Here is a 10,857-nt window from a genome sequence, read left to right on the forward strand (position 1 = left end):
ACACACACACACACAACCCAAATACCATGTGAGAGGGGGTGGTGTGTGACGCCACAAGGGGGCGGGGTCTGATTTGTGAGCTACTCAGGAGTTGAACGGACACACCGGGCGGAAGTGAAGCGCTCTTGACTTCAAAATAAAAACAAGAAGGAGCTTCGATTCGGAACTGAAACGCTCAGAACGGTAGATAAAGTGTGTTCCTGTATTGTTTTATGATTTTAAGCTTTGTATTCTTAATTTTAATACCTTCATTTTCATAATTGTGTCAATGACAGTGTGAAACTACTACGATTGAAATTGACAAGTCTGAGTGGGCGGGAGACGTCTGCAAGTAAATCGTTGCGGGGAGTTGGGATTAAACATTCAAATTAAAAATGGCGGTATCAAGTTTTGCCGGAAGTACCGTGGCGTAAACAGATAGCCACGCGGATTTGCGCAACCCACGTTGCAAGAGTAACACGCTGGCCCCGTTTTATTTTGAAACGCCACCGGAAGTGGTATGCTACACATTGGCTAGCTTGACATCGCCCAAGCATGATCGCTTCCCGTCCCGGTGACACGGCTCTCCGTGTCCTTGCGTCCCGTCAGATCTCAGCCGTCGGTCCCGGTGATCCAGCGGAGCGGCGACCGCCGAACCGACCTACCCCCACGCGTGTCAGAGCCACCGGACGCCAGGAACCGCTTCGCCCCCCCCTCCTTCTCGGTGGACTCGCCCCGGCTTGCAGAGCTGCGTTCTCCTTGGATGACCTACACCCCCCTCCTGCTCCCCCCACTTGGTCTATTCCAACCACCTGCGGGTCTAGACTTGCGGGATCGACTTCCGGCGGGGGGGGAAGTGGAATTGACCTGACCACCGTGCGGCTTCAACCGGTGCCGCCTCGCCGGGACTCTCCCGGTTACCGGGCGGTCACGTGATGTACACAATTAGCAGGGGTCCCAGCAAGCTGGTTACACAACGGAGGACAGGTGAGCTTCCCCCCCCCCCCAATGATGCAATCTGACATCATAGTAGACGTGGATCACGTGGTTTGCCGCCCCCGGTAAACGTCTTCCCGTCGCAGGTCCGACGCAGCAGATCGAGAGCAAGTTTGCAGACCTGAAGCTCAAGCCGACGGCCTGGCTCACGACCAGGTGGGTGCTTAGCACTTCTTCTACACGCACAATTCGAAGTTAACGTGTGTGTTTTCTTGTCCGGAGTTTGACCCCCCCGCTTTCACCACCGTGCTGCGCACGTCCGGGCCTTAATCGGTCATGTAACCATGACTGGTGCGTTTGGTAACACCGCTGCACCCATTATCGGACGCAGGAAGTCTCACTTGACTTTTCATGATTTCTGCCTCGACTCTTAAAAAAAAAAACTCGTAAAGTTGGATTGTAAATAAAAATGACGCCGTCGGTTTTTAACCTCTTAAGATCCAGTCCGTCCTGTTTAGAGTCAGGCTCAGGCACCAAAGCCTGTTGCTGTTCCTTCACACTTCATGAGAAGGTCACGCAGAAACCCTCACAGTTTGTTGTGCAACCTGAGAAGCTCTGAGGTGCACGTGCAGCCACACAAACACTCTCACTCCATTCTGTGTCACCCTGACCGACCTCTGACCTCCCCAGCTCTCCGCCACCGAAGATCGTCTTCAACCGGCACAATGGGAAGCGCTGCCATGGCGGTGGCGGCGCGCCGAAGGCCGAAGGCGCCGGCGAGGGCTTCACCCCCGCTCACGAGGAGAACGTCAGGTTCGTCTATGAAGGTGAGGACCACGGGAAGAGTGCCCACGCTCTCTGGCAGCAGAGAATCCAAAAAAAAATCAGAGGTGAAAATTATTATTTCGCACGGTTATGAGAAACATGGAGCGGTATAGAAGTAGGTAAAGAGTGTGTGTGTGTGTGTGTGTGTGGCAGTGGATGAAGGACATTGTTCTGTCTGCAACCTCCAGCAGCTGCACTTCAGTTTAGTCAATTATTTATACCCGAAGCGGCCGAGGCGCGGCGATGGACAGGCGTCCGGCGCCGGGATTGGTTCTCGCTTCGAATAAACAGCGTGCACGGAAGAGAGCGAGGGAACAAATTCCAGCCTCCAGCGGCGACGGAGGCCTGCTGGGATTGACGGTTTAAACTCAACGGCGAAGACGACCCCCGTCTCGCCTGACCTTTGACCTCCAGATGTGATCCTCAAACGCCCCCTGAAGCCAAAAAACAAACCCCGGCGCTTCACCTTTATCTTCGACCCTCACCCCCGCAGCCGCTGTGTTCAGATGGAGCTCGCTAAAACGTAGCGTGCGTGTGTGTGTGTGTACCTCCCACTCCTGAGTGTGTGTGTTGTTCCCACGCAGCCTGGCAGGAGGTGGAGCAGAAGCTGGGGAGCGTCGGGGAATCGTCTGGCCGCCAGGGGCCCGTCCAGTACTCCGAGAAGACCCCCGGCGCCGCGATGAAGAGTAAGCCCCGCCCTTCCTCGCCGCCACCATTTTAAGTTGCCGGCTGACCCTCTCACCCGCCCGGCAGACTTTGTGCCCATCGACCTGGAGGAGTGGTGGGCGCAACGCTTCCTCGCCAACATCGCCAGCCTGTCGTGACCCCGCCCCGCGTCCACGCGCCCGTCGGTGAAAGGCGCCGAGAGGGGCCGAGTTGGTTCTCCGGCATGGCGAGGGGGGGGGAGCGACCCACCGGCTGGAGGAAGTGGCGCCTGGACCGTCGCGCCCGGGCGAAGGACCCTCCTCTCTCTCCGCCGCGACGACCCGATGGCAGTTCTTCCTGTTTCCAGAAGCCGACGCAGGAGACGACGCTCGGCGCTGCAGGAAAAAGATTCTAGAGTGACGTTAGACACCTCCTCATCCCTTTCTGATTCGGACCCCGGTTCCATCGACGCCCGGCGGTTTCAGGCACAGGAGGCATCGCCGTGGCGACGTGTCCAAACGTTTTTTGTTTTTTTTTGTTTTGTTTTTTTATTTACAAGAGTGAATGTTTGGCTCCGATTCTGAACAGGAGAGCTTTCATAAAAATCCAATAAAAACACTTTGTACAAAGACACCTTTGGAGGAGTCTCTTTGTTTCACGCCGCCAGGTTTAAAAAAACGTTCCTGAACCCGGGGGAACTTTGAAATCTGTTGGAGTCCGGTTAAAAACCCGCCGCTCACGTCTTTTTGGAGGATTTAGCGGCGGGCCGCGACGCCTCCTTCCGCCGCTGCCGCCCGCCCCCTCGGCCGCGCCTGCCGGAGGCGCCCTTCCCTCGTCGGGCGGAGGTGAAGGTGATGCACTGCGAGTCCAGGAAGTCGATGAGCTTGGCGGCGCCCAGGCGGATACCGGCCTCCCGCAGGCTCCGCTGCAGGTCGGACAGCTGCAGCGGCTGGTAGTGCAGGATCTGGCTGTACAGCTCCGGGTTGGACAGGATGAAGGCGCGGACCGCAGCCAGCTGGTCCTGGAGCCGCGACGCCGCCTGGGACGCCGGGAGGTCGGCGTCCGAGTCGCCGTCGTCGTCGGACGGGCCGAGCTCTGGGTTGGACCTGGGAGAGGCGGGTTGGAGAAAGATGGAAGCGATCAGAGCTCTGCGAACTCATGATGTCGGCAAAGCAGCCGCCGCTAGCTAACTCCGATGATCTCACATCGAGCAGGTTCGCTAACAATCCCACAGGCTGCCCTTCATGATGCTAAGCTAACGAGCACAGGGTACCTCTCAGAGTCCTCAGTGGCGCCAATTGAGGAGGTGTTGGACTCTTGCGACCCAGACGGCGGCTCCTCCTCCCTGCTGGGCTTCCCGGGGGAGACGGCGGCCGGAAGCGCCCTGGGCTCGGTAAACGCCGAGGAGGCGTGAGGGGGCTTCCCCCCCGCCGCCGCCGCCTCCTCCTCGGAGTCGGAGCTGTGCAGCTGGTGGGTGTACTGGTGGATCTCCTTCAGCTTCAGGATCATCTGGCGCTTCGGCAGGGGCCGGACGCCGAACCTAGGGAGGGGAGACGGTCAGGCGGAGCACTGAGACGGGCGGCGGGGAGGCGGACGGGTCGGGGGGACGGCAGCGAGGGAGCGTCGCGGCACACCTGGTCAGCTTGTTCTTCAGCTCCGGCGTGTCCATGTCGGAGTACTGGGGCATCGGCGTGACGGGAGCCAGGCGGCGGCGGCGGCGGCTTTTGCTTCTGGGCGGCGCTGCGGCGACACGAAACGCGCACGGCCATCAAGAGACGATGAAAATATTAGTTTGCGCAAAACTAGTAGAGTAGATAGAAGACCACCTGCCTTGGGGGGTGAGATGGGTGGACGGTTCCGGCCTCTGAGGAGGAGGAGGAGCCTCCTCTTCCTCCTCTTTCTCTTCCTCCTCCTTCCAGCTGTGCCAGTTCCTGGAGTCCAGGATGCTGTTGCTGAGCTCTGGCGGGTCGTGGTAACTAACCAGTTCGCCGCCGACGGGTCGGGAACTCAAGCTCTCTGGCGGAGGAGAGGCGGCGGTGCCTCCGCGGCGCTCCGATGGCGGCCGGTCGCCGCCGCCCCGCTGGCCGGAGCCCCCGCTGTCCTCCAGCCTCAGGCTGAAGCCGGCGGGTTCCTCCGTCCCGCTGTGGTGGGCGTCCAGACCCCAGGAGTCGTTGAAGGCGATCGGGGGCTCGTCCATGAAGCTCTGCTGGAAGCTGGAAGCTCCCCCGTCCACGCTCCCCTCTCCTTCTTCATGTCGTTCCTCACCTCCGTACGGGTCGAGACCGGGTCCCCGCGAAGCAGGGCGGCCCTCGTCCTCGGACGAGGGTTCTGAGGGGCCGGACAGATCGAAAGCACCGGATGGGACGGCGTCGGGGCTGCGGCGGGGGGATGATTCCCCTTCTGGACACGGCGTCCCGCGGAGGGGGGAGGCCGCAGGGAGGCCGGGGGGGCCGAGGGCGCCCGTCGGTAGGGGGGTGCTGCTGTGAGGGAGGGCCCCGGGGTGACGAGGCGTGAGGAAGCTCTCCTGAGAGGACAGCCGGGGTCGGAACGCGGAAGGAAGGCCGCTGATCGGCGGCGAGGACGCCAGACCTCGGGGGAACAGCCGCGTCCTGCGTACGCTGCCGCCGCTGTGGGTGGGGTTGCCGGAGCAGGTCTTCTTGGGCTGCACCGGAGTGGACGGGATGAGCCAGGACACCTCTGGAGAAACGTCTCCAGGACTGTGGTCCTGACCGGAGGCCCGTCGGGACGGGACGCCGGGACTGGACTCCACGCTGAGGGACCGTCGCTCCCCGAGGCCCGGCGAAGCCGGATTGAGCCGGACCGGACCTCCGGCGACCTCCGTGTCGTCGCTGGAGTCAGACAGGACGATCAGCTCCGGCTGCTCCGGAGGCGGAGCGGGGAGGCGGGAGGAAGGCAAGGTGGGGGGACTCTGGCTCGGGGCCCTCAGAGGAGACTCCCGGGGGCCCCCCTGCCCGGGAGACAGGCCCGGGACGGGGAGGGCGGGGCCCTCGGGGGGAGGGCTGGGGGACAGCGTGATGATGACGCTGGCTGAGGACTGAAGCAGGGTGCGGCCGGAGGGCCTGTACGGCGGGGAGCCGGGGGCCGGGGCCGGGTCCGGGTCCGGGGGGGCGAGGTGAGCCGCAGACTCCTCGTACGCCCCCCAGGACTGGGAGAAGAGCCGGTTGTAGCTCCGGTCCAGACCGGGGCTCCTTCCTGGGGATTTCACAGATACGGCATCAGGCTTCCTGTCGGGCGTCTTCAGTTTGGTGAAGACTCCCTCGTCTTCCTCCTCCTCCTCCTCCATCTTCTCCTCCTCCCTCTTTCTCTGCGTGGCGGCAAACTCGTAAATCTCCTCCAGCTCCTCCTCGTTCACCCGCTCCTCGTGGCCCTCGCCGGGTGCTGCTCCGTGGTCCGGCTCCGGGGCGCCCCCATCGCCCAATCTCGCGGCGGCGCCCTCTTCCTCCTCGTCCTCCTCGTTCCACATGGAGCGGAGCAGCTCCAGGAAGGCCCGGTCCTTCCGCTGGTACGGCTGCTCCTCCTGCGCCGCCTCCTCCATGTGGGGCGCGGCCAGAGCCTGCAGCTCCTGCAAATCAAACCTTCACAAAAACAGGAAATCGACAAAATATTAGAAGACCTTGCACACACACACACACACACACACACACACAGTCCTGAGATTCAACATTCAAAGCATTTATTATAACATGCAGTGTAGTAACGTGTGTCCCCGTTCAGTGACATTCCTACTTTTCTGTCCGCAGTGCATTTGTATATGTACTCATAGGAAGTGTGTAAACATTATTATAAGTGTGATTATGGATATGAATATGAAAAGTGCAATAAAACAGAAGCAGAAAACAGATCATATAATCATGTTGATAATAATGTGAGATAACCTACCTGGAGGCCAGCTCCAGGACGTGGGGCTGCAGTGAGGCGGAGGCGGAGAACTGGGCGGTGTAGAGGTAACGCAGCAGCGCCAGCACCGCCTCACCCGGGACGTCGGGCACCAGCGCCCGCCGAGCGGCGGGCAGGCCGTCCTCCTGCACCCTGAAACCGCTCTCGTGCACCTGGAAGCAGGAAAGGGAAGACGGGGGCTGAAAAAGACGCACGCAAAAATAAAAAAAACACCGCAGTCCAGACCGGACGTCTGAGGTTTACCAGTTCGGCCAGCAGGGGGCAGCGAGCGTACACCAGGACGGAGTGGGCGAAGAAGACGTCGCCGCTGTCCACCTGCAGCTGCAGGTCGGCGAGCTGCGGGTTGTTCACCATGCAGCCCAGGTCCGACGCCAGCCTGCTCAGCGCCGCCTGCGGAGGGGCGGAGACACCGGATCAACGCCGCTGCGGACCGAGAGCGGCGCGGCGGGTGACGCCCAAGTGGACTCACGGCCGGAGGGTCGTCGGAGCCGGGGAGGTCGGCCGCCTGTCGCGCCCGGCCGCCGCGCACGTGCGTGTCCGGCTGGACGTCCGTCGGGACAAAACCGCTCTGCGGGAGTTCGTCCTTCTCGTCTGCAGAAGCAGAAACGAACGTCAGGTTCATCTGAAGAGCATTTTTAATTCGATCATCTCTGCATGTGTGTTTGTGTGTGTGTGTGTGTGTGTGTGCGCTCTACCGTTGGCCAGCCCTGGAGCGTTGTAGCCGTACTGAGTCAGAGTCATGCCATCTTCAGCCAGCTCCATCAGGTCTCTGAGGGCCTGGCCGCTCCCTGGTAGCGGCTCTGCTCCTGGAGATGGAGGAACTCCACGGGAGGAGGAGGAGGAGGAGGGCTGGGTCTTCATGACGGGGTTTCCTTCAGGCACGGGTGGGAGAGAAGGCTTGTTGCAGGCGGAGGTGGCTTCTTCCGTCTGCAATCAGACAAGGAGGGAATAAATACAGCGTGGATGTGGATAAAAAAGGGGAATATGCGGCAGCGGGTGTGGGTCGGCCTTCCTCGCCTCTACCGGCCCCGAGGCCGCGATGAAGTCTCCGAGCTCCGGCACGTAGAAGTCGGCGGCGCCGGAGGGGACGTCGAGCAGCGCGCTCTTTCGCCACAGGGGGGCGGCGCTGCTCCGGCCCGGCAGGCCGCTGGGACTGCGGGAGGGCGTCGGGGGAGACGGGGTCCGGCTGCGCAGGAGGAGGGCGGACACGCGGTCCTGCAGCCTCGCCAGCGCCACGGCGGGATCCTGGACCAGCAGGAGCTGAGGAGGACGGGGGACGGCGCCCTTCTTCCTCCTCCCGCGCCCACGACCTGCAGGGTGGGTAGGGAGGTGAACCTGTGCGGACGAGCGGCCCCACGCATATGGCGAGAACCCCGGGTGGCGCCGCCATACCTGCTTCCAACCACTTCAAGGAGGTCACAGAGGCGGCGGCCTGTATCCGCAGCTCCCGCTGCTCCTGCTCCAGCAGGGAGGAGGACAGAGCCAGGGCCACCATGGCATCCTCATCCAGGGGCTCGGGCTTCTTCTTGGGTTTCTTCCTGGCCGGGAGGCCCCGCGTGGACGGGCCCTTCCTTTTGGTGCCTCCGGTCAACGCCCTGAGCCACAGAAAAACAAAACACACGGCCAAAAGATGAGCCCCAAGATGTTAGAATGATGGAAGTGTGTGTGTGTGTATGGGGGGGGGGGGGGGGCGCGTGACGTACGGCGTGCTGGCGGTGGCGCCGCCCTGGGCCTCCTGGGCCTCCTGGGCCTGTCTCTGCAGGGCCTGGATCAGCACGGCCGGAGCGACGCCCATGTCTGAGGAGCAGCGCTTCAAATGGCTGGAGCGACCCGCCTGGGTCTTGAACCTCTTGCCGCAGATGGGACACTCGGGGATGGCGGGAGGAGGAGGAGGAGGAGCTGGGACGTGCTCGCGCTCGTCCAAACACCTGCAGGGAGACAATTCCAGGTGAGGAGGGTTCTGGTGACCCTAAGGTTTTCCCGTCCTCGGGGTCACACCTGTTGATGTGCTGCGTTCGGCCCTCGGGTGTCATGCGAGACAGCTCCCTCTGACAGATCTGACAGAAAAAGAGGCCCCCGGCCTCCAGGTCCGCCGGCCCGGCTTCCGCCGCCTCACGGTCCAGCTCCCGCTGGAGCCGCCGGGCCAGAGCCTCGTCCCCGGTCTCCGGCGCCAGATCAGGAACCGGGGTGGAAGTCGGCGGCACACCTGCGGACGAGAGGTTACTGACAATGTGCTACACCATTTGCACGTTCACCTCCTCATAAGGTTCTGTTGTTCTCATAGCCCAGGACCACTTGGAAGAACTTTGGACTCTGGATGACAGTTGACACTATGAGGTTCCTCATATTTTGCGCCTCACATCAACACCGATCCAGGTTGAGGGGATACAAGGAGGACGATGGACGGGAATGACCTTGTGCAGAGGGTTTGTGGGGAAGGTGGCACCGGATGGGTTTGCTTCCTAATGTGTGCTCCTCAAAAAGGCTGGAAAGGAGGAACTCTGGTTCTCCACCGCTCTCACCTTGCTCTGCTGCTGGCGGTGCAAGAGGAGCCCTGAAGTTCTCCGGGTCTTCTGGCTCGATCCTGTCCTGGAACAGCAGCATCTTCTGAGGGCTGGCTCTCTTGAACTGTTGCATCCTGCGGAGAACTTTGTCTTTCGCCCTCAGACCTTCCGTGTCTCCCGGCTCTGCTGTTTGGGAAGAAGAGGTCGACCCGGCATCCCCTGCTTCGGGCTGGGTACAAACCGACCCGGTCTTCAGGTTGATGGTAACACCATCTTTTTTGGTCCTCCTCTTCGTGCCCCCGTCGCCGGCCTGGCTCGGGGGCTGACGCTCCGCTGCCCTCGGCCTCTTGCGGACTCGCTTCAGCAGCCTGGAGCAGGGATCCGCGAAGTCCTGGTCCGAGTCGTTCATGACGTTTCCGCCCGCCGCCTCGGCGCTCATCCTGCCCGGGGAGCAGACATGTCGGGTCGGTCGGTTTTGCTGTTTTATCTCGGGTTTGTCCCCCGCCTTGGATGGATCCTCCACAAAGAGAAGCTAACCTGTGTTGCCCCAGAAGACGTTCGGCTAACCGGGCTTCATGCTAGCACTTTCCCCTCTCTTACCGGAGCTTTCTCCCGGGACTCCGCAATGTCGGTTCAACCGGAAAATCGTCTATTTATTAAAAATCCCCATGCTAATATATTTAATATAAAAAAAAGAAAACACGCCGGCGCCGTTATTTTAAAACTTCCAAAGCACTACCGCTTATTTTTCAACAACTTCCTGTCATGTGACGCAACTTCCGTGTCACATGACCCATGAGCGACCCCCGGCTAGCGTTAACGGGGAAAAACAACAGCAGCGGTCATGTAAATAAATACTCTTGTTACATGACCAGCATTTTCATGTTTCGCATCTAACGTCGCAAATACACCCAAATGAATGAAGAAAGTGCCGTTTTGGCATTTTAAAATATTAAAAAAGGGGTTTTAATGTTTACCCCAATATTGAGAGTAGCTGTCTCCCCCAAAACAACCAGAATATACCTCAAAATGATTTGTACATCTAAAGCAAATCTTTCCAGAGTTCCACTCGGAAGGAAGACGCCGGCTGCAGGATGCATGTGGACTCTGTTGGAGGGAGGTCCAAGGCTTCCCTTGCAGAAGAAAAGTGTTGCACTTGGTTATGAGTTTACCTGTCAGTCTGACTCACACCTGTGTCTTTACATCTGGAACTTACATGTACAAAAAAAAACAATTTAAAGGAGCTTCAAATGGACTGGATGACACCCTGGAGGCGTCACTGTTCAACCAAATCCATCACAATACAAAGTTCAAGGATGCTCAGCTGTCTCGATGTGATGAAGTAGCCTGAAATTTGATCTGGGGTGGATTTTGGCACCAATATTTAGTCTGAAAAGCCATATTTCAAAGCTTTGAAGGCTGTTAGCGGGTGCGAGGTGGTCCAAAACCCAGCTCTTCAAGACAAGAGAGAGGAGAGCGAAGGAACACAAAAGAAGCAGGAACGAGGCCTCAGCATTTAGTCAACAGAGTACTGGGGTTTCTTCTGTTGCACACAGTTTATTTAACAATATGGTATATAAGTAAGAAATGAATCTTTTACCAGTTTATACAGCGATTTCATTCTCTCTTCCTTATATTTATAGTATTTTGCTTAATAACTTGATTTACAATAGGAGAAAAAGTAACCCCCCCCCCCCCCCCGGATTCAAGTTTTTTTGTGTGTGTGAGAGGAACGACGCTTTTTTTTTTTTTTTTTTTTTTTTCCTCCTCGGGGTGGACCTCCGCCGTGCTCTTCATTTCTAGATAGCACACAGTTTAGTGTAAAACATAGAGGTTTTTTTTTTTTTTTTTTAGGGGGGGGGGGGCGTCGTCCGAGATGCGATCATTCCTCCTCAGCTTAGGGGGCTGGTCTCTTTCTCACACTCTCTCTCTTTACACTTTACATTTGTATGACAAAAAGTATGACAAATTCCTTTTTTTTTTTATGTCAAAGCGATAATTTTCTACACCTGCAGGATTGGTGTGTGTCCCCCCCACCCCACCCCACCCC

The 10,857-nt window shown here is 59.0% G+C and overlaps 2 protein-coding genes across 2 annotated transcripts; one reads left to right on the top strand and one right to left on the bottom strand.

Moving 5' to 3' along the window:
- Positions 1–528: 528 nt before the first annotated feature.
- mcrip2 (MAPK regulated corepressor interacting protein 2) lies at positions 529–3,018 on the top strand. The gene is made up of 5 exons (XM_086142806.1): positions 529–966; positions 1,062–1,131; positions 1,606–1,742; positions 2,325–2,426; positions 2,494–3,018. The coding sequence occupies exons 1-5, from the start codon at positions 915–917 to the stop codon at positions 2,562–2,564; spliced, it is 432 nt and encodes a 143-aa protein (XP_085998932.1). The 5' UTR covers positions 529–914; the 3' UTR covers positions 2,565–3,018.
- slx4 (SLX4 structure-specific endonuclease subunit homolog (S. cerevisiae)) lies at positions 2,907–9,549 on the bottom strand. Its single transcript, XM_086142805.1, has 13 exons — positions 8,826–9,549; positions 8,302–8,509; positions 8,007–8,231; positions 7,696–7,898; positions 7,321–7,613; positions 6,999–7,230; positions 6,773–6,894; positions 6,547–6,693; positions 6,286–6,455; positions 4,216–5,981; positions 4,020–4,125; positions 3,659–3,925; positions 2,907–3,491 (listed from the first exon to the last, which is right to left on the bottom strand). The coding sequence occupies exons 1-13, from the start codon at positions 9,244–9,246 to the stop codon at positions 3,122–3,124; spliced, it is 4,530 nt and encodes a 1,509-aa protein (XP_085998931.1). The 5' UTR covers positions 9,247–9,549; the 3' UTR covers positions 2,907–3,121.
- Positions 9,550–10,857: the final 1,308 nt, after the last annotated feature.

Source organism: Fistularia commersonii, chromosome 35 (assembly GCF_037954325.1).
Source record: "Fistularia commersonii isolate RoL2024-O1a breed Wild chromosome 35, RoL_Fcom_v1.0, whole genome shotgun sequence".
NCBI classification, from domain to species: Eukaryota; Metazoa; Chordata; class Actinopteri; order Syngnathiformes; family Fistulariidae; genus Fistularia; species Fistularia commersonii.

Coding starts and splice junctions, on each gene's coding strand:
- mcrip2 (XM_086142806.1), top strand. CDS start 915: ATGTACACAATTAGCAGGGGTCCCAGCAAGCTGGTTACACAACGGAGG. Junction 967..1,061: donor GGTTACACAACGGAGGACAG/GTGAGCTTCCCC, acceptor TTCCCGTCGCAG/GTCCGACGCAGCAGATCGAG. Junction 2,427..2,493: donor CCCCGGCGCCGCGATGAAGA/GTAAGCCCCGCC, acceptor CCCGCCCGGCAG/ACTTTGTGCCCATCGACCTG.
- slx4 (XM_086142805.1), bottom strand. CDS start 9,246: ATGAGCGCCGAGGCGGCGGGCGGAAACGTCATGAACGACTCGGACCAG. Junction 8,232..8,301: donor CGAACGCAGCACATCAACAG/GTGTGACCCCGA, acceptor GTCTCCCTGCAG/GTGTTTGGACGAGCGCGAGC. Junction 7,899..8,006: donor GGCGCCACCGCCAGCACGCC/GTACGTCACGCG, acceptor TCTGTGGCTCAG/GGCGTTGACCGGAGGCACCA.